Raw genomic sequence first — 22,872 nt, 5'->3', positions numbered from 1 at the left:
CAACCATCAAAGCAATTAACATAACCAAGCTGCTGCAAATAATTTTCAATGCGTGATTTGCATATTTTGAGTATGTCTGCTAATGTTGATAGTTTTCAATTAATATCTTCATGTGATCACAATCAACTTCAACTGGTCTACCCGACTACAGAGCATCATTTAGTGAGAAATCTCCAGCACGAAACTTTGCAAAGCACTTTTGACACATTCAATCAGTCACAGCACTTTCTTCATAGGCTGCACAAGTCTTTTTGTTTCAGTTGTGTTTTTTTACCTTTCTTTTCTTTTTTAAAATAAATATTTCATTTATTTATCTTTAGAGGGGAAGGGAAGGAGAGAGGGAGAGAAATATCAATGTATGGTTGCCTCTTGTGCGCCCTCCCACTGGGAACTGGCTTGCAACCCAGGCACGTGCCCTGACTGGGAATTGAACCGTGATCCTCTGGTTTGCAGGCCCACACTCAATCCACTGAACTATGCCAGCCAGGGCATATTTTTACCTTTCTTGAAATAATAAACCATAATATGCTAAAATGTTGCTTATTTTCTTTCATCTGCAATATTAAAATGGCCACACAAAAATTCACGTTTTGTGTTTTTCAGTGTAACTGAAAAATTCATCATACACACTAATATGATAGCTGTCACAATATAATCTAATGTAATTGTTTCAGCCAGAAATTATGGGGACTTATGTTCCTGGCACTGGAACCATGGGCTAGGTGGTCTGGTCTGAGGCTGGGATCCCTTGCTCCCAAGGTATCCCTCCCAATTTTTATCTACCACACACAGATGTGGGACTACTTGGTCCATATCTCTATGCCTCTCCATGTCTCTACCCCTCCTACCTGTCTGGGTGAAGGTGGTTTTTTAAAAAATCCTTGATTGTCAGACTTCCATACAGCTCAATTTTATGACAATTCTGGGTGATATCTGTTGCGTAGTGTAGTTGTAATTTTTGCTATAGTTGTGTGAGAAGGTGAGGCGTGTTATCAACTTATGCCTATCTTGACCAGAAGTACAAAATTGTTTTGAATGAAGTTAAAGACAACTAAGGACTACTAGAGCCATCATAAGGGAAAAACCAAACAACTTTTTGGCCAAATATGCTGCTTTCTACATAATTCACTCCAACTGAGAAAGTGGCAGCACTTTATCATCTCAGCATCTTCATCACTTGCAGTGTTATAATATTCACATTTCCGCACCATGAGCCACAGTATGAGAAAGTTTCTTCTAACCATCCTTCATGTCTTAGAAACAGAGGCTCTGGTGTAACCCAGTAGTTAAGAGCTGAGTTTAAGTTTAAATTCCCGCTTTGCCAGACTGTAAACTCAAGAGTTAATTACCTTTCCCATCCTGGTTCCCTGTCTGTAACAGAAATAATGTCTCATGGGTTTGTGAATATTAAATGAGATAATGGAGTATTTACCAGCAAATTCTGAAACCAAATGTGGTTGCACCTCAGGTAAGTGCACAAAAAATCACTAGTTTTGTTGTGTCTTATGGGGAAGAAAAAACTGTTTTCCTTGGGAACAATTTTTCTTCAATTGGATGTTATGCTGAAGGAACCACCTATTCCTAGCTAAGGAACAGCAACATGACCTCAATTAGCCCAACAAGACACTCTGTTCCTAGAATCAGAACTTTGAGCTGTATCCAAAACTGAAGGGGGAAATGTAAACAGAGAAACAAACAACAAAGCACAGATGGAGTTCCAGTGTCTCCACTGAAGACTGGCCATTAGCTCCTGCTGCCTGAACACTCAAAGCTCCCCAGATCCTGTCTTTTCCAGACCTGGGTCTTTGGCTTTCTCACAGACTCTGTGATTCTCCCACAAACTTAAAACTCCCATAAACTTTAATTTGGCATAGTTGGTTTCCTTTGTTTTCAAAGAACTTCATCTTATACACTTTTCAAGAAAAGACTGGGTCTCTGTGAAGCTCAACAAATCCTTTACTACTCTTTCCCTTCTCCCCTGGACAAGAAGAGGGTACAAGCTACTAGCTGCTGGATATAAATTATTCCAAAACCTAGTGGCTTTAAACAATAAATACTGATCAGGAGTATTTGTGGGTGTTTGAAATTCACCCATAATTTGTGGGTGTTTGAAATTCAGGAGCAGCTTTGTTTAGTGGTCCGGCTCAGGCTCTTTCGTGAAGGTTGCAGTCAAGACATTAGCCAGGGTTGTGGTCATCTGAAGCCTCAGCTGGGGCTGGAAGACTGACTTCCAAGATGGTATACTAACCTGGCTGTTGGCAGGAGGCCTCAGCTCCTTATCCCATGCACCTCTACATAGTGCTGCTTGAGCGTCTTCCGGTGGAAGTGGCTTCCCACAGAGTACAGGATCCAAGAGAATAAGATGGAAGCCATGATGCACCTCAGCTCAACCCTATTCAGTGTGAACACCAAGAGGTAGCAATGACTGAGCACCATCTCAGAGACTAGCTGCCAAACAGCAGACACTTAGAAGCCCTGTAGGGGGTCTCTGTAGCCAGCCACTGTCCTTCTTTTACTTCAGCTATTTCTCTTCACCCCAAGAACATATCATTTCAGACACTCACAGACAGTGGTATAACAAGTAATGGTTATAAGAAGGCAGTAAATATGAGTGAAAGATACAGAACAGGCAGGGTGAAGGTGTCCATTCCAAGGACTAGGTCTGAAGAACTAGGAAAGGACAGAACCCCTAGGGAAGGGAAACAGGCTGCCCCAAGTCCAGGACAAAAAATTAGTATATGACATAAGTGCTCCTCCCACCCAACAGATGAATAACTTCTCTTTGGAGGCCCAAAAAAGTCTGACATCCAGATCATCCCTGCTTATCAACCATCCTTTATTGCTCAAAGACCAAAATAGGCCTGAGTATTGAGTCCAGGTTGCTGCCAAGCTGTCATAAGCTGAACTGTGTCCTCTCTAGTTGTATGTTAAAGCCCTAATCCCCAGGACCACAGAATGTGACTGTATTTGCAGCTGGGTCTTTAAAGATATGATGAAGGTAAAACTGGACAATTTGAGTGAGTGCTAATCCCATTTGACTGGTGTCCTTATAAGAGGGCTTTTGGATAGAAAGAGATACTAAGGGCACACTTAGAGAGATGACCATGTAAGGCAGCAAGGCAGTCAGCAGCAAGCCAAGGAGAAAGGAAACCTGCCAACACCTTGATCTTCGAATCGCAGCCTCCAGAACGGTGAGAAAATAATTTTCTGTTAAGTCCTCCAAGTCTGTGGGATTTTGTTACAGCAGCCTGGTCAGCCTAAACATGAACCCTCTGGACTGTTCTATGAACTAGCTTATAACCTATGCCATATAATGTGGTATCAGAATCAGACATGAGGTCTTCTCCAGACTCAGGGAGTTGAGAAGGATCTGGGCTTCCTTAGCCAACAGGTGAGGACAGAGTTGCCTGGAGCTGTGAATGCACTTGTGCGCACCCAGAGACTCTGTTTCTACTCTTGGTTCTGATGGGCCAGAGGCCTCCTGCTCCTCCGCTCCGAAGGCAGTTTCCAAACAAAACAGGTTCCTAGGGCTACCTCCAATGTCCAGTACATCCCCTGTCAGTTGGAAAGCACCTTCTGTATTCGTTCCCGTACTTCCTTTGGTCCCAAAGACACCATCATCTCAGCTACAGGCGGTCCTTGCTAAGAAAAAAAAAAAAACAGAAAACATTTACTATGATCTTAAGCTCCCTAAGGAACTAAGGCCCAGCCTCAGTCAAGACATAACCCAGGCCAATTCCAAGAAAAAAAATTTGCATTTCACCGTTTTTTATTTTTCAGGCTGAGGCTGCATCTCAGGAGCCTATTCTTTTGTACTCATATGTCTGTTCCCTCTCATCAACTGCCAGCTGCACGAGGCATGCAGGAAGGGTGGGTGTGTGTTTTATTCACTACTGTATGCTTTGTATCTAATACGGTGCTTTCACACAATAGGTGCTCAATAGGCATTGTCTCCATAAATGACTGAGTGACAGGAGTACTCATGTTTCATTTATCTTTGTATGAAAGATAAGTTCAGTGCTACCGGTGAATGATAGTTGAATGGATAAACGAGAGCTCCATAAACAGTTCAACCCATCTGCCCGCCTCACCAGCTGTCCACTGAGGGCCACTCGGAGGAGTTTCATCACATCACTGTGTTCGGTGCCAACCAGACCTTCCGACAGCTTCTTCAGTTCTGCATTCAGTATATCCTGAGTTAAGCTCATACCAGGTCCTTCTAAAAGCCTAGAAGAGGGTCAGTCTGTGAGGCCTACAGGAGCCAATAGCAAGTAGGTGGTAGGGAAAACTCTGGAAGACTATGAATCAGCTATAATATAAAGAGGACAGTCAATATTCAGGCCTGCCTGAGGGAGAGGGAAGGGAGGGAATATGTACTACTCTCATCCCCTTTCAAGTTGGGGGAAGAAAAAAACAACTAGAAAACCACATATACAGAGGATCTAGGCATATGTGAGCATAACAGAGAAACTAAAAGCATACCAAAATAAGAGGATTTACTAACTGCTATCTCTGTACAAGTAATTTCTATGCTTTTTCTTTTTTTTTAAAGATTTTATTTATTTATCTTTAGAGAGGAAAGGAAGGAGAGAAGGAGAGAAACATCAATGTATGGTTGTCTCTCGTGAGTCCCCCGCTGGGAACTGGCCCGCAACCCAGGCATGTGCCCCAACTGGGAATCGAACCGCAATCTTGTGGTTTGCAGGCCTGTGCTCAATCCACCGAGCCACACCAGCCAGGGCAATGCTTTAGTTTTCTCAATTGTCATGTGGGATAACAACAGCATCTGTACCTCACAGGACTATGGTGTGGCTAAATTAAAACATGTAAAGAACTAAGCACACTGCCTGAATAGGTAGTAAGTACTCAAAAGTACTAGATCTTACACTCCAATAAAAAGACAGCTAATATTTATTACACCCAAGAGCTCAGAGACATTGCAAGAGGATCTAAAAGGAATTCAGGAATAGGTTAGATGTAGGATGGAAAGATGAAGCCCTCTGGGAAATGATCTGAAACACAGCTTCAAGACTGGGAAAAGGGGGAGACTTTTGGAGATATAAAATGGAGAGCAGAAAGGAAGCAATCAATAGACTGCAGCCCCAGTAAGAGCCCTGCCACCAACTTGCTACAACCATCCTCTGCCTACAGACTGAAGTACTTAAGGACTGCAGCTCCATTGGGCCAGCAAATTGCCCTTTTCTAGCAGTCCGGCTGAGATATTCTGCCAAAATCATGTTTGATTTCAAGAGGAATTTCCTACTCAGTTAGAACTGGACTTGCAAAAATTTCACCCCAGCCCTGATTTGGAATTACAGCAAGAGACCAACACATGGTGGGAGGGAGTCTATCTGAGGCAGATGGTCCATGATATCTACTCTGACAATGCCTATTCACAACAGTATCTGGACAGCTCTACTCCAGAGGTTGGTTCAGTGTACAGTGCTGCTGGCTCTGGGCACCGGTTTATAAAAGACCTGAGCAAATAGCCTTTCGGTGCAGACAGATCTCCATATTAATTCTAGGGCTTGAGCAACTGAATTCCCATTTGAGAGCAAAGTAATCATAATTACTGCATCATTAACTGGGTGACATGATTGCTATTATTTATGAAATAAGAGATAAAATATTGAAAATATAGAAGGTAATGTGGGAAAAAAATACACACTCTCCTTAACATCATTGTGGGGAAAAAACCTGCCAAGGAGCAGATGAAAGTGACAGTTCCCAGATGGCGAACAATAGCTGCTCAGACCTAAGATCTGATTTTCCGGGGTGGGGGTGGGGGGGGACTACCGCCAAGATGGAGGTGTAGGTAGAAACACTGCCTTCTCTCACAACCAAATTTAAAGACAACAAAGTTTTAGTAAACAAAAATGCAGCCAAAACACAAAAAAATTGAACTATATGGAAGCCCAACAACAAACCATTCAGCCAGACCGGTAAGAGGGTGGACTCAGCAGCAGAGCAGGGTCAGGCAGGAAAGACCCCTGGACCCAGACTGGCAGGCAGCTGTGCCCAGATCCCAGGCATGGGGTAGCAACAGGCAGACCCAGTGAGGGCGCAAGGCGGCAGGCTGACCACGGTCACACACTTGCGCGCAGATAAACCAGGTGAACTAGTGAGCAGTGAGACAGACCGCATAGGCCCCAGCAGCGGGAAGCAGCAGAGGGGACAGCCATTGCCCCTCTTTGACCCCGCCCCCCACAGACAGTGCCACAACCCAGTGACTGAGTCGTCCCCCCCCACCCAGGGGAATACCTAGGGCTCTGCCTCTCATACATAACAGGCTTGAAAAGACCAAAACATTATGGCTCAAGAAGAACTCAAAGCCCCAGAACCAGTAACTCTAAGTGACCAAGAGATAGCCAACCTCTCAGATGCACAGTTCAAAACACTGGTGATCAGGATGCTCACAGAACTGGTTGATTTTAGTCACAAATTAGAGGAGCAAATGAAGGCTAAACTAACTGAAGTGAAGGGAAATGCACAGGAAACCAATAGTGATGGAAAGGAAACTAGGACTCAAGTCAACAGAGTGGACCAGAAGGAAGAACGAAACATCCAACCAGAAAAGAAGGAAGAAACAAGAATTCAAAAAAATGAGGAGAGGCTTAGGAACCTCCAGGACATCTTTAAATGTTCCAACATCTGAATTATAGGGGTACCAGAAGGGGAAAAGAAATAGCCACGAGTGGAAGACTTATTTGAACAAATAATAAAGGAGAACTTCCCCAGTCTGGCAAAGGAAATAGACTTCCAGGAAGTCCAGGAAGCTCAGACACTCCCATGGAAGTTGGACCCAAGAAGGAACACACCAAGGCACATCATAATTACATTAGCCAAGACTAAAATGAAGGAGAGAATCCTAGAAGCAGCAAGAGAAGAGGGGACAGTCACCTACAAAGGATTTCCCATCAGACTGTCAGCAGATTTCTCAAATGAGACCTTACAGGCAAGAAGGAGCTGGAAAGAAGTATTCCAAGTCATGAAATCCAAAGACCTACACCCAAGATTGCTATATCCAGCAAAGCTTTCATTTAGAATGGAAGGGCAGATAAAGTGCTTTTCAAATAAGGTCAAGTTCAAGGAGTTCATCATCACCTAGCTCTTATTATATGAAATGTTAAAGGGACTTATCTAAGAAAAAGAAGATACAAAATATGAACAGTGAAAGGACAGCAAACTCACAGTTATTAACAACCACACCTAAAACAAAAACAAACTAAGCAGACAGCTAGATCAGGAGTGGAACCATAGAAATGAAGAACACATGGAGGATTAGCAACAGGGGAGTGGGAGGAGGAGAAGGGGGGAGAAGGCACAGAAAATAGCATAGACAGTAGGTCGAAAATAGATAGTGGGGAGGGCAAGAACAGTAGGGGAAATATAGAATCTAAAGAACTTGAGACATGTGGAAATAAACTAAAAAGGGGGGGAATGGTGGGAGAGGGGGTGTGCAGGGTGGAGGGGAATGAAGGGGGGAAATAGAACTGTAATGGCATAATCAATAAAATATATTTAAAAAAAGAACTAACACATTTCTGGCACAGATTTGGAAAGAAAAAAAAAAGAACTAAGATCTGGCCTGGAGCTTGGCATAGGCACAGAAGGGACTTTTAGAGATCTGGCAGCTCCTGATCATTTATATATCAGCTTTCTTGCCTTGAGTGGTAGCACCACAGTACCTCTAAATACAATTCCCATAGCAGGATAGGGAGTTAAGACACTAATTCCAGTGAATTACAACTAACAGCCACTTTAGTGGAATGTCTAAAATTAAGGGAGTATTATTACTAATGATAACAGCTCTTGGGAATTTATCCTGGTGCTCTACTTGCAAACATGCTTAATAATGTCTATTCAAGGTTACTCATTGCAGCATTGTTTGTAACAGCAAAATCTGGAAGCAATACAAATGTCCATCAGTAGGAGGGGTGTTAAATAAATGGTGGTAAAGTAGTATAATAATGGGATAGGTGTAGCTGTAAAAAAGAATGAGAATGCTCTCTAAGCACTGGAGAGATCAAATATATACACATATTAAATGAAATTTAAAAAAGACACAGAATGGTGTTGTTGTATTGTGCCTTTTGTGTAAAAAATGGGGAAAATAAAAAGTATTATTTAGATATAGTTAAGAAGAGTAGGCTACGGCCAGCTAGCTCAGTTGCTTAGAGCATCATCTTGTTACGCCAAGACCATGGGTTTGATCCCTCGTCAGGGGGCATACAAGACTCAACCAATGAATGCATAAATAAGTGGAACAAGAATACAATGTGTTTCTCTTTTCTCTCCCTTCTCTCTCTAAAATCAATAAATAAAAATTTAAAAAAAAAGAATGGTAGTAACATACAGAGGGTTCTGACTGGGCAAATGGGGATAAGGATTAAAAAGAGGACTCCCAATATACACCACAACATTTCTAGGTTTTAAGCCCAGGCTTAAGAGGTTTGAATGTATTAATAATCAAAATATTAAATTTCAAATTTAAAATATTTTAAGAATAGAGTTATATATACATATCCTTGAATATAGACAATTCACAAACAAAATTGCTAAGTATGGCTGCTTTTCTGTTGGGGGTTGAAGTAGAAGGGAAGACATTTTTTGCTATAGACCCTCTTGTACCATCTGTATTTCTTGCCACTTATGTATTTTTTAAAAATATTTTATTTATTTATCTTTAGAGGGGAAAGGAAGAAGAGAGGGAGAGAAATATCAATGTATGGTTGCCTCTCGTGCGTCCCCAGCTGAGAACTGGCCTGCAACCCAGGCATGTGCCCTGACTGGGAATCGAACCACGATCCTTTGGTTTGCAGGCCTGCACTCAATCCACTGAGCACGGGCCTGTGAACCAAACCAACCATAGCTTGACTCCCAGTCAGGGCACATGCCTGGGCCAGTTCCCAGCAGGGCACTCACGAGAGGCAACCATACATTGATATTTCTCTCCCTCTCTCCTTCCCTTCCCCTCTAAAGTTAAATAAAATCTTTAAAAAAAACCTGCTGATATTAAAAAAATATTTTATTAATTTACTTTTAGCTAAAGGGGGAGGGATGGAGAAAAAGAGCAAGATGAACATTGATTGGCTGCCTCTTACATACCCTCAACTGGGGACCTGGCCTGCAACCCAGGTATGTGCTCTGACCAGGAATTGAACCAGTGACTTTTTGGTTTGCAGGAGGATGCCCATCCCACTAAGCCACACCGGTCAGGGTGTACATATATTCTTTTCACTTAAAATTGTATTATTATAAAAATAGATGATAGGTTCCTAGGATTCAGGTACTAAGTACTTTATGTCAAGGAGAAGCAAGAGCAACTTTCATTAGACATGTGGTCTCAACACAAACTGCCTGGTTTGAATCCCTCACCCTCTAACTTAGGGAGCCAGGTTCCCAGTGGGAACCTGTACCATTTGCCTCCCTTCCCATTCTTCCTCCCTCCCTCTTTCTAAATTGATTTTTGAGAGAGGACAAAGGACACAGAGAAAGAGAGAGAAACCTCAATTTGTTTTTCTGTTTATTTATGCATTCATTGGTTGACTCTTCCATGTGCCCTGACCGGATATGGAATCTTCAACTTTGGGTGTATTAGGATGACTCTCTAACCAACTGAGCTATCTGGCCATGGCCTGGTTGTATCATTTTAGACAAGTTATTTTTCTTACTTTTTAAAAAAACGTTTTACTTCCTTCCTTCCTTCCTTATTTATTTATTTATTTTTTCCCATGTGCAGGATTCATATTTATTGTTCAAATACAGTACCTAACATTTTCTAAACGTGCATTTCACACTAATTGGTCACATTTCCACAGGTAGTCAATTCACAGAAAAGGGTCCATCCCTCGCCGGTTGGCAGGGTGGGAGGTAGCAGAGGGCCTGGCTAACCTGCAGAGCTCGCCAACTAGCATCTGGTCATGCAGGGTTGATGGAGCCAGGCTGGCAGGAAGCCCTTGGCCGGCCCTTTGGGGACAAGGGCTCAGAAATCCGTTTACTTGACTCCTACACAGGACTGTGGGTAGAGGTGGATCTCGGACATGTAGCCCAGAGGTCAGCTTGGGGATACACGTGCCACCAGGGTCCCCGACCGTAGGGCTGTGCTTTCTGCACCTCGGATGGTAGAAAGGAAACAGAGGCCCCTTCAACTTGTCAATGGCTGGGCAGGTGTGATACTTATTTATTTTTCAAAAGAAGAGAAGGGAGAAAGAGGGAGAGAAACATCAATGTGTGGTTGCTTCTCATGCTCCCACTGGGAACCTGGCTCGCAACCCAGCCATGTGCCCCAACTGGGAATCAAACTAGAGACACTTTGGTTTGCGGGATGTTGCTCAATCAACTGAACACACTAGCTAGGTCTCACTTTTGTATGTAGTAACAAAATTTTTAGTTGGGTACATGGGTGCCAAGTTAAAAAAAAGTACATTTTCCATACTTCCAGCCAAGATGGAGGCATAAATAGATATACTTTGCCTCCTTATACAAGCTAAAAAAACCCAACAAATTTAAAAACAAAAAATAATCAGAACTGCCAGAAGACTGAACTGTATGGAAGTCCAACTATCAAGGACTTAAAGAAGAAATACTCACTCAGATCAGTAGCAGGGGCAGAGATGGGCAGCCAGGGCAGGCAGGATGAGTGGCAAGACGGTGGATCTAGAATAGGGCAGGTAAGGTGGCTGGAGGACTGGGTGGTCCTACATTTGTGTTTGGATAAACCAGGAGGAACAACTGGGGAGCAAGACAGACCACGCAACCCTGAAACCCAGGGTTCCAGAATGAGAAAAGAAAGCCTAAAAACCTCTGGCTATAAAATCTTCTGGGATTGGAGCAGCAGAAAAACTCCCAGCCTCACAGGAGAGTTTCGTTGGAGAGACCTACAGGGTCCTAGAACTTATACAATCCCATCCACCTGAGAAGGGCCCAATTTGATTGTGGAAGCAGGGGAAGCAACCGAAAGCCTATGAGCATTGGGCAAGTGGCATTGTTCCCTCTCGACCCCTTCCCCACACATAGCACCACAACTAAACAACCAAGGTTGTCCTACGGGGTGAATACTTAAGGCTCCGCCCCTTACAACATAACAGGTACACCAAGACAAAGAAATATAGCCCAAATGAAAGAATAGATGAAAACTACAAAAATAGAACGAACTGATGAAGAGATAGCCGACCTATTACATGCACAGTTCAAAACACTGGTAACCAGGATGGTCACAGGTTGAGGATGGTCATAAAATAGAGGAAAAAGTGAAGGCTATGCAAAGTGAAATAAAGAAAAATACACAGGGAACCAACAGTGAAGGGAAGGAAACCAGGACTCAAATCAATGGTGTGGACCAGAAGGAAAAAAGAAACATTCAACAGAATGAAGAAACAAGAATTCAAAAAAATAAGGAGAGGCTTAGGAACCTCAGGGACAACTTTAAGTATTCCAACATCCGAATTTTAGGGGTATCAGAAGAAGAAGAGGAAGAGCAACAAGTGGAAAACTTATTTGAACAAATAATATAGGAGAACCTCCCCAATCTGGCACAGGAAATAGACTTCCAGGAAGTCCAGGAAGCTCAGAGAATCCCAAAGAAGTTGGACCCAAGAAGGAACACACCAAGGCACATCATAATTACATTAGCCAAGACTAAAATGAAGGAGAGAATCCTAGAAGCAGCAAGAGATAAGGGGACAGTCACCTACAAAGGAGTACCCATCAGACTGTCAGCGGATTTCTCAAGAGAGACCTTACAGGCAAGAAGGAGCTGGAAAGAAGTATTCCAAGTCATGAAATCCAAAGACCTACAGCCAAGATTGCTCTATCCAGCAAAGTTTTCATTTAGAATGGCAGGGGAGATAAAGTGTTTCTCAGATAAGGTCAAGTTAAAGGAGTCCATCATCTCCAAGCCTCTATTATATGAAATGCTAAAGGGACTTATCTAAGAAAAAGAAAATAAAAAATATGAACAGTAAAATGACATCAAACTCACAATTATCAACAATGGAACCTAAAAACAAACAAACAAACTAACTAACTAACTAAACAAACAACTAGAACAGGAACAGAATCACAGAAATGGAGATCACATGGAGAGTTATCAGAGGGGAGGCGGAAGGGGAGAATGGGGGAAAAGGTACAGGGAATAAGAAACTTCAATGGTAGGCAGAAAATAAATAGGGGCAGGTTAAGAATAGTATAGGAAATGGAGAAGACAGAGAACTTACATGTATGACCCATGGACATGAATTAAGGGTGGGGAATGCTAGGGTGGGGGGGTGCAAGGCAGAGGGGAATAAAAAGGAGAAAAAAATGGAACAACTGTAATAGCATAATCAAGACACTTTTTAAAAATATATATTTTATTATGCCATTACAGTTGTCCTATTTACCTCAATTCATTTCCCTCCACCCTGCACACCCCCTCCCCAACCATTCCCCTTTTAGTTTATGTCCACGTGTCTCATGTTCTTCAGATTCTATATTTCCCCTACTGTTCTTGCCCTCCCCACTATCTATTTTCTACCTACCATCTATGCTACTTATTTTCTGTACCTTCTCCCCCTTTCTCCTCCTCCCACTCCCCTGTTGCTAACCCTCCATGTGATCTTCATTTCTCTGGTTCTGCTCTGATCCAGCTGTCCCCTTAGTTTGCTTTTGTTTTAGGTGTGGTTGTTAATAACTATGAGTTGCTGTCCTTTCACTGTTCATATTTTGTATCTTCTTTTTCTTAGATAAGTCCCTTTAACATTTCATATAGTAAGAGCTAGGTGATGATGAACTCCTTGAACTTGACCTTATTTGAAAAGCACTTTATCTGCCCTTCCATTCTAACTGAAAGCTTTGCTGGATATAGCAATCTTGGGTGTAGGTCTTTGGATTTCATGACTTGGAATACTTCTTTCCAGCCCCTTCTTGCCTGTAAGGTCTCATTTGAGAAATCTGCTGACAATCTGATGGGAAATCCTTTGTAGGTGACTGACCCCTGATCTCTTGCTGCTTCTAGGATTCTCTCCTTCATTTTAATCTTGGCTAATGTAATTATGATGTGCCTTGGTGTGTTCCTTCCTGGGTCCAACTTCTTTGGGACTCTCTGAGCTTCCTGGACTTCCTGGAAGTCTATTTCCTTTGCCAGACTGGGGAAGTTCTCCTTTATTATTTGTTCAAATAAGTCTTCCACTCGTGGCTGTTCTTCTTACCCTTCTGGTACCCCTATAATTCAGATGTTGGAACATTTAAAGATGTCCTGGAGGTTCCTAAGCCTCTCCTCATTTTTTTGAATTCTTGTTTCTTCCTTCTTTTCTGGTTGGATGTTTCGATCTTCCTTCTGGTCCACTCTGTTGACTTGAGTCCTAGTTTCCTTTCCATCACTATTGGTTTCCTGTGCATTTCCCTTCACTTCAGTTAGTTTAGCCTTCATTTGCTCCTCTAATTTGTGACTAAAATCAACCAGTTCTGTGAGCATCCTGATCACCAGTGTTTTGAACTGTGCATCTGAGAGGTTGGCTATCTCTTGGTCACTTAGAGTTACTGGTTCTGGGGCTTTGAGTTCTTCTTGAGCCATAATGTTTTGGTCTTTTCAAGCCTGTTATGTATGAGAGGCAGAGCCCTAGGTATTCCCCTGGGTGGGGGGGGACGACTCAGTCACTGGGTTGTGGCACTGTCTGTGGGGGGCGGGGTCAAAGAGGGGCAATGGCTGTCCCCTCTGCTGCTTCCCGCTGCTGGGGCCTATGCGGTCTGTCTCACTGCTCACTAGTTCACCTGGTTTATCTGCGCGCAAGTGTGTGACCGTGGTCAGCCTGCCGCCTTGCGCCCTCACTGGGTCTGCCTGTTGCTACCCCATGCCTGGGATCTGGGCACAGCTGCCTGCCAGTCTGGGTCCAGGGGTCTTTCCTGCCTGACCCTGCTCTGCTGCTGAGTCCACCCTCTTACCGGTCTGGCTGAATGGTTTGTTGTTGTCGGACTTCTGTATAGTTCAATTTTCTGTGTTTTGGTTGTGTTGTTACTAAAACTTTGTTGTCTTTAAACTTGGTTGTGTGAGGAGGCACAGTGTTTCCACCTACGCCTCCATCTTCAAGACAATAAACTTTTAAAGAAAGTACATTTCCCAGATTCCTTTGTGGCCTGGTTTGGCCATAAGATAGCTAGTGAGATTCAGATGGACATGAATGCGTTGCTTTTAAGCCAGTTCACAAGGGGTAGGAGTGTCCTATCTGTCTCCTCTTTTCCTCCTTCCTCTTCTGGCTGAATACTGGATGGTCTGTGAACCACCATGGATCGCTTAGACAAGAGTGAAATCTAGGGATGGCAATACCCTGGAGACATGGAGGAAAGCCATTCACCCCAGGAGTGTTAGGTAAAAGGAAATATACTCATTAGTCGGGAGAGAATTGCATTCTCCATCTACCTTGTCCAGAACCTCTGCAGAAGCAGTAGCCAATGTGGAGAAGGGTGTGCAGGGGGTGAAAGGGATAAAAAGAGAAATTGGGACTTGGGGATATATTTTTGGACCCTGTGATAAGCCTCAAGTCACCCTTGTTCTGACCACTGCAATTACACAGACCAGTCATTCCTCTCCATGGTTGTTTTCTACCCTTGTTATTGAAAGTGTTCTGGTACTGTTATAATAAGAACTTGTATCATCTCCACTTTTCAGATGAGAAAACAAGCTCAAAGAGGTGCAGTAACTCACCCAAAGTGAAGTCATCTAGGCAGGTCAACTAACTGGATGAGTAAGAGGTAAAGCCAGGATGGAATCCAGGTGAGTATAACAAGAGTCTGAATGCATCACCTCTTTCAGGGAGCGCCTGGGCTCCTCTGGGCTCCCCTCTACCAAAAGAGTCAGTGAGTGATTAGCTCACCAAGATCCTCTCACTAGCCATGAGTTGTGCTGTAGGCCCAACTGCAAGCCCTGGGGTAAAGGAGACCCTGGGGGAAGAGAGGATAAGAGGGTGCAGAACCTTGAGCTTAGCTTACAGGGACTCACCCTAGCACACACTTGGCAATCATATCCACCTTCTGTGAGATGGCATATAGCTGTGCTCGCCTCACAGTAGGCCGCGTCCACAAGTAGGAGTGTGCTGGGGAGATCAGGTCCTGCAAGCGGCAGATGTGACCCTGGAGGAAGAGGCAGACCTTCAATGCACTGTAGACAGGGCTGACATGCTAGAAGGGTAATAATGGGGGTGCTGCCACTCCCTCAGTCTCCCAGAGCTCCCAATCCCACACCTGTCTCAGTAGGATGATCCTCTCTACATAGGCTGTGTCCAGGACAGTCCTGTCTGGCAGCTGACTCCCAAATGTCTCTTCCACAAGCACCTGCAGCTTTTCCACCAGCTGGCCCCTCTGGGTCTCATTGCTCACCAGCCGACAAAGGTGCAGCCTGTGGGAGAAGCCAAAAGAATTCCATTTACCCTTAAAGGGATCTGGTTAAGGTTTTAAATAGGTAGCTTTAAAAAGCAACCTAGAGCCCAGGCAGGTGTGGCTCAGTGGTTTGAGTACAAGCCTGTGAACTGAGGGGTCACCAGTTGGATTTCCAGTCAGGGCACATACCTGAGTTGTGGGCCAGGTACCTAGCTGGGGATGTGCGAATAGCAACTGATGGATATTTCTCTCCATCTCTTTCTCCGTCCCTTCACCTGTCTCTTATGCTAGATAAATAAAATCTTTAAAAAGCAACCTAGAGCCCTGGCTGGTGTGGCTCACTGGACTGAGTACTAGCTTGTGAACCAAAAGGCTGTAAGTTTGATTTCAGGTCAAGGCACAGGCCTGGGTTGTGGGCCAGGTACCCAGTTGAGGGTGTGCAAGAAGCAACTGCACACATTGATGTTTCCTCCCTCGCTTTCTCCCTTCCTCCCTCCCAGATCTCTAGTAAATAAATAAATAAATAAATAAGCAAGCAAGCAAGCAAGCAACCCAGAAATATGCTGCTTTAGTGTTTTTAAAATGGTAGCCAACCCTTTAACTGGGAAGATATCACACAGAAATAAGATATTTCTGACTTTTAAAGGAAAGATTTCATTTATTTAGAGAGAAAGGAGGGAGAGAAACACTGATCAGTTACCTCTCTTATGCCCCCACCTGGGGACCTGGCCTGAAGCCCAGGCACGTGCCTGGACCGAGAATCAAACCGGGGACCTTTCAGTTCACAGGGAAAGGCTCAATCCACTGAGCTACACCAGCCACGGCTCTGACTTCTCTTGTTCTGATATCAGCTCTGGCCACAAAGGGTCCTCATTCCCCATGCTTCAGGTGACTTGAGCAGAATAGAGGCTGCTTAGTTTAGACTAACAGAGCTTTCTGGTTTGCAGCCCCTTTGTCCCTAGCCCACCCTCTTGTCTTTCTCCTGGCCCACTGCCATCCCCGGGCCACCTGCCTGAGCTCTACAGGAACCTATTTACAAAGCAGAATCAGCAGTGTCTCCTTTCTCTTATACCTTGAAGTGTGGGCTCTGGCACAAAAGGGCAAAGGACAAAAATACGGATTTCTAGGATTAAGAGCAATGGGAGCAATTCAGAGTTCCCAGTTTAAAAGTTCAGTTTTTTTTTTTAGTTGAAATTCCGTCACCCCCACTCTTACTGGGTAGATCAGTTGGTTAGAGTGTCCTCCCGATACACCAAGATTGTGTGTTCAATCTCTAGTCAGGGAACATACAAGAATCAACCAATGAATAAATAAGTGGAACAAGAAATCGATGTTTCCCCTTTCTCTAAAAAGCAATCAATAAATTTAAAAAATCAAAAAAAAAATGTTTTCTCTCTTCTAGACCTGTCTTGTTTCTTCTTTTGAAGGTAGCAAGCCTCTGGGACGCCAACCCTCCAGCCAGGCCCTGTAAGTCCTTGGTCCTCTAGGCTGTCCTAGCCCTGTCTCTAGCAGGAGTAGAGAGGCTTGAGAGAAACAGCAGGCAGCCAGGGGTTGATGAACATCTCATGGGCTCTGTAATTGGACAGGCCTACGAGTGAGGCCAGCCCCACCAGGTGTTCACAGCAACTGACATGACCAATGACCATATGGAGCCTCAGGATGGTCACCTCTAATGCAGGAACAACAGCGGGCCTCCTTCAGAGATCATTGTGCAGATTAAATGAGGGACTATCAGTAAAGCACTGAGCACAAGGCCTGCCTTGCTACCACAACTGGGGCTGGAGACAGGCAGGGATCGGAACAGAGGCCCCAGCATGTCAGGGAAGGTGAGAGCCCCTGGGAGGCTATGTGGAGTACAGGATGACCAAACATAATGTTTTTTTTAAGCAATTTTAAAAAATCACATGACACTATTTCCAGGATGTCCCTAGTAGCTAGAGGGGACAGTAGAAGGAAAGAAATCAAAGACCTGGTGGCCCTGCTTGAGATAACACAACTGGGGTCCAGGGCCTGGGACACAGTAAGTGGGGGATGACTTAATCACTATTACTACTTCCACCACAGCACTAGTACTGCTGCTGCCATGACAACCACTACTGCTCTCTTTACTGTTATGAAGTAATCACAGCAGTGCCTTTGTTACTGGAACATCTAACATAAAAGCTTCGGCTGCATTAAACCTGTGGGCATCCCAAAGCTACACCTTCTCCCTGAATCACACTAAGCAAAAGCCCACCTCTGTCCTCCTCTGGCTACCCATGTGCTTCAGGGGTACTAGAGCAGGCTACAAAGAATTCCCCAGTCCTCACCCCCATCTTCTCTTATGGAGAATACTGCATTCTCCATAAGAAAGGCAGAATACAAGTAGCAGTCACTGTATGTGTTGCATTTGTTCTTGAATGCCTCATTCAAGAGCTGCCCACCGTTTACTGAGTGAACTTGGGCCAGTTAGGTAACTCAACTCCTCTATGTCTTCGTTTCCTCATATGTAAAATAGGGAAAAATCATAAAACTGACCTCACAGGTCTTATCACATATGTAAATGAAGTAACAGCCCTGAAACACTTGCCATTCATGAGTTCCTTGGGCTCATGCGAAGAGAGCACCAAGGAGAGCCTGTCCCCAAACCAGTGCTCAAGAGAAGGCATCAGCGGTCCTTGCAACAATGAATATAAACCTGTCTGCTGCTTTCCTACCCAAGCCCTTAGACTGGGACATGTCAACAGTGATGGAAACTGTGTAATTGTGTTTGGAGGTTTCTGAGTGAAGGACCACTTGAAACATGAAATAGGTGGCATGTTTATCATCGGCAGAAAGTACCTATTTATTGTTGGCAGGTGGGAGTGGTTCTAAAGTGAAGATGCTCCCCACAGGCTTTGGTGGTCAACAGAATCCATATGAGGGTATCCAATATTGGTAATGATAAAACAATACCTACCATTGACAGGGTACTTTCTGTGTGCCAGGGACTGTGCAAATACTTTGACACAGCATTTAACTGAACTCTTACAACTGCACGAAGTGGTTACTGTTATTAGACCCATTTTAGAAAAGAGGAAACAGAGGCCTGAAGAGGTCACACAACACTAGACACCTGAGCCCACAGTCAAAATCAGGTGTATGTGACTCCAGAGCCCACAGGACCCTCTGCTGTGGGGATCAACCATCAGCAAGAAAGCCCTTTTCTGCTAGGGGTTCTCTAGCACCGCCCACTTACCTGTTGAATTCCGGGAGCTTCTCCAGGTCTAGTAGGGCTGAGTGGCAGGTGATCCGGGTCAGGTCAAACTGTGCTATCAGCTCTGGCAAGGTCCTGCCCATCCGGTTCTCTGCAAGTGAGGGAAGTCCAGCTGTTCAACTCCCTCTCTCCCTCCAGTTTCGACTCTAAGGGAGGCTGAGTGAGCATGCTCTGGGGTCCCCATCCCATTTTCATCAAAGAGATTCAACCTCTATTTTTATATCAAGGGCCCAATGAACTTTCATTTGCGGAAAGGGTTCTATCACTAAGGAGAGAAACAGTTTGGAATCAGGCTTAATCTACCCTCAATGCCCTCACAGACACAAGCTGCAGGAACAGCATGCCCACTGCCTAGCTGTACTGCAGTGTCTGATTCCATTGGTCTGGGGGGATGTCTGAGCACCAGAATGCTTTTTAAGCTTCCTGCACCATTCTAAAGTGCAGCCAGAATTAAGAATGCTGTGCTGGGGGCTGCTTCTCAGAAGAAGCAGCTCTGTCCCATACAGCTAGTGGGTATCGTGGTCAGACATCAGCCTACAGTGAGCCTCTGCCATGTCACCTACTAGTTGTGTGACACTGGCAAGTTACCTAACCTCCTGAAGCCTCCCAGTCCTCTTGCAGACAGTGGAGATAATAAATATCTAACAAGGCTATTTTAAGGATTAAGCAAGAGCAGAATCAATAATAAGCAGACTATTACTGTCTCATTTTCAGGAATCTTCCCCACAAAGACGCCATCATATTTGGTGCTTCTCTAAGATCTGGCTCTAAGTTTTCGGCCAAGGATAGGGCTTAGTTTGGAATAAACTGGGGTCATAGTAATACCAGTAATACTGTTATAGTAGTAACATAATTGTAATAAACACAGTATCTGCAATTGTGTAACAGATACTATGCTGGGGCCTTACCCTCAAGAGCTTAGTGAATGTTTACACCTAAGAGGCAGACACTTAGCCCCATTTCACAGATGAAGCAACCAAGATTCAGAGACCATAAACTCCTTGAGGGCAGGGATTATGCCTGTCTTGTTCACTGTTGTAGCCCCAGTACTAACAAAGTCTGGCTCAATAAATATTTGTGGAATGAAAGAATGAACTTGTGCAAGTTCACATAGGTGGTAGGTGGCACAGCTGGATTGAGGACCAGGTAGGCCTGGACCCAAGCCTTGGTTCTTCACTGCAATGGTCCCATTATGGCCTCTCAGGTGAGCAGGTACCTGCAAACCCTGAGCCACAGTTAGTGATGAAGTCAAGTAAGGCATCTGGGAGGAACCCAGCAGCAGCAAAACTCTCCAGGAAAATGTCCCCTTGCCTCTTGGACAGCTTACTGCCATCCTTATTGAGGAGCAGAGGCAGGTGGGCAAAGCGAGGTGGTGACCAGCCCAGGGCCCGGTAGAGAAGCAGGTGCTTGGAGGTTGAGACAAGCCACTCTGAGCCACGCAGCACATGGCTAATGCCCATGTGGTGGTCGTCCACCACACAGGCCAGGTGGTATGTGGGGAAGCCATCGCTCTTCAGGATGACCGGATCCCCCTCCACACTGGCTACGTCATGCCGATTCCAGCCAAATATCAAGTCCTGGAAGGCCGGTGCCTCCTCCTCTAGGCGAAATCGGATAGCAGGCTTAGGGTCCTTGGCCAACTTCTGGGCTACCTGCCCCTGGCTTAGGTGCCGGCACCGATTGTCATACCTGTTGGGAAGTAGAACAGCATAGCTGCTAAGAATACTGATGATGGGCATGAGCCCTATCTTTATCTCTGATAACTGTATGACCTTAGGCCAAAAAAGTAATCTCATGAACCACCACACGATCATGGTTCGATTCCCAGTCACGGCACATGCCTGGGTTGCAGGCCAGTTCCCGGTTCCCCCGCAGGGGATGCACAAGAGGCAACCATACATTGATATTTCTCTCCCTCTCTCCTTCCCTTCCCCTGTAAAGATAAATAAATAAAATCTTTAAAATAAAAGTAATCTGTCAGCAGGTAAGTACAGTGTTTACCACAAAAAATCAGCCCTGGCTGGTGTGGCTCAGTAGATTGAGTGCTGGCCTGTGAACCAAAGGGTCACCAGTTCGATTCCCAGTCAGGGCACATACCTGGGCTGTGGGCCGGGCCCTCAGTAGGGCCTACATGCAATCAATGTTTCTCTCCCACCCCTCCCCCCTCTCTAAAAATAGATAAGATAAAAATCTTAGCCCTGGCTGGTATTGCGCAGTAGACTGAGTGCGGGCTTCGAACCAAAGTGTTGCTGGTTCGATTCCCAGTTAGGGCACAGGCCTGGGTTGCAGGCCAGGTTCCCAGTGGGGGCCATGTGAGAGGCAACCGCACATTGATGTTTCTCTCCCTCTCTTTCTCCTTCCCTTCCCCTCTCTCTAAAAAATAAATAAATAAAATCTTTAAAAAAAGGAAATCAGTGCTGCAGTGACTGTCATGACCTTGTCCAAACATCTGGGCCCATGTGTAGACAGTTCACTGAAACTGGAACTTGAGTTATGATGTCACTCCTGACAGGAGTGCAGCTAGTGCAGGGCCACCAGGCAGCACCATGCTTCAAAGATTCCAACGAAACAAAAGGATGCCTGTCAACATCATTTGCCACAGCTCTCTCTTTTTTATAATAAAAGATTAGAAATAATATATACCTTAGTAAGGAACTTATTAAGTAAATAATGATATATCCATACAATAGAATACTACGCAAACATCAGGAAATCTGTGCACTGATACAGACTAATCCATGAGACAAGAAGTTGCACAATTCACATATTTTGTGCTACCATTTGAACAAAGAGGAAGAGAAATAATATGCATTTATTGGTGTACATACTGAATGTCTCTGCAGGAAACAAGCAAATTCTAATACCAGTTGTCTCTGGAGAAGAAATTAATTAAGTAGCTAGAGTCAGGGTTGGGAGAGAACTTTGTGTGTGTATTTTTCTTAACATGAGAAAATTTTATTTATGCAAAATAACAAGTAACTAAAATTATGTGTTTCTGCCTAGGACCCAATGTAGTTGGCAGCTCTGACACAATCTCAGTGATCCCTCCCACCCTCCTGATATTTCTGCTCTTGTGTCCTCCCCTTCTTCTGAGTGTTGGCTGCACCTGGTGACTTCCTCCTAATGAACAGATCACAACCAAACTGATGAGCTGTCACTTCCTTGATTAGGGTACAGAAATACTCTGGTTTCTGTCTATTCTCTTACTTTCTCTCTGGCTCACTCTAAGGAAAGCCAGCTGACATGCTGAGAGGCCCGAGTGGCAAGGAGATGTGTCCAAGCAACAGCCAGTGAGGCCCTGAGGTCTGCCAATAGCCTCATGGCAAATGGAAGCAGATTCTCTGTGAGCTGAGCCTTAAGATGATTGTGAGCTAGCCAGGACCTTGGCTGTAGCATTGAGAGAAACCCTGAGTCCTGACCCACAGAAACCGTAAGGCAGTTAAAAGTCTGGGGGTAACTTGTTACGTAGCCAACAGCTAACAGACTCGACTTTGAGAAGGGAGCATGACAGGCTGGGGCTCTCACCGGGGCATTTGGCGGCTCCTCAGGGCCTCCTTCTTCAGCAGCTCCAGCCGCTGTGGTGAGCAAAAGCAGGGGTAAGCAGCCCCAGTCTTCAGCAGAGCTTCTGTGGCCTGGGCATACAGCTTAAGCCTCTGGGACTGCAGGTAAGGCCCAGTGGGGCCTCCCCGGCGTGGGCTCTCATCAGGGGGAATGCCTGAAGCATGGAAAGAGAGTAATCACCAAATAATAACCATGAGATATACGTGACATTGGCTCTCAGGCACTGCTCTAAGGGCTTGGCAAATGGAAGAAAGCTTCTAATCCTCCCAGCAATGTGTGAGCTCAGTACTACCACGATTTCCCACCTACAGATGAAAAGTTAAAACACAGAGTGGTTTAATGCTTAGGTCACATGAATGGGAGGAGGAGGAGTCCAGCAGAGGTGTACTGGCTCCATGTCCTCGATGCCAACTACATGTCCTCTCTACCCACCTTTTTCCTAGGGTAGGGAAACCCACCCAGGCCTAGCATAGCCAACTCAGGAGGAAGATGTGGTTCAGGGAACAGCCCAGAAGGCCTGGTTGGACTGCTGGCTCTGCCCCTTACTGGCTATGACAAGAAGTCCAGATGTGGAAGTACCAAACTGCCAAACTGTTTTTATATTTTGTGGTCTCCACCAAGCCTCAGAACAACACCAAGTAGATGCCATTATTTTCCCATTCATTAACAAGGACACTGAGGCGAAGAGGGACTTGGTTACATCACTTGGCCAAGGATAAGAG

The 22,872-nt window shown here is 44.8% G+C and overlaps 1 protein-coding gene across 2 annotated transcripts in view; it reads right to left on the bottom strand.

The window, feature by feature from the left end:
• Positions 1–970: 970 nt before the first annotated feature.
• Positions 971–22,872, bottom strand: part of EARS2 (glutamyl-tRNA synthetase 2, mitochondrial) — a 28,328-nt gene continuing 6,426 nt past the window's right edge. The window contains exons 3-9 of one of the 2 annotated variants that reach the window (XM_037070664.1): positions 22,115–22,304; positions 19,806–20,278; positions 18,572–18,680; positions 15,220–15,373; positions 14,978–15,108; positions 4,092–4,227; positions 971–3,642 (exon numbers count right to left, since the gene is read on the bottom strand). In XM_037070664.1, the coding sequence (XP_036926559.1) occupies positions 3,559–3,642; positions 4,092–4,227; positions 14,978–15,108; positions 15,220–15,373; positions 18,572–18,680; positions 19,806–20,278; positions 22,115–22,304 (1,277 nt within the window). In that variant the 3' untranslated portion in view covers positions 971–3,558. The remainder of the gene's footprint in view (positions 3,643–4,091; positions 4,228–14,977; positions 15,109–15,219; positions 15,374–18,571; positions 18,681–19,805; positions 20,279–22,114; positions 22,305–22,872) is intronic. The other variant, XM_037070665.1, reaches the window with a different exon arrangement.

This window comes from Sturnira hondurensis, unplaced genomic scaffold (genome assembly GCF_014824575.4).
Source record: "Sturnira hondurensis isolate 20B ecotype Veracruz unplaced genomic scaffold, ASM1482457v3 Scaffold0018877, whole genome shotgun sequence".
NCBI lineage: Eukaryota > Metazoa > Chordata > Mammalia > Chiroptera > Phyllostomidae > Sturnira > Sturnira hondurensis.
This window is presented reverse-complemented; position numbering and strand designations above follow the sequence as displayed.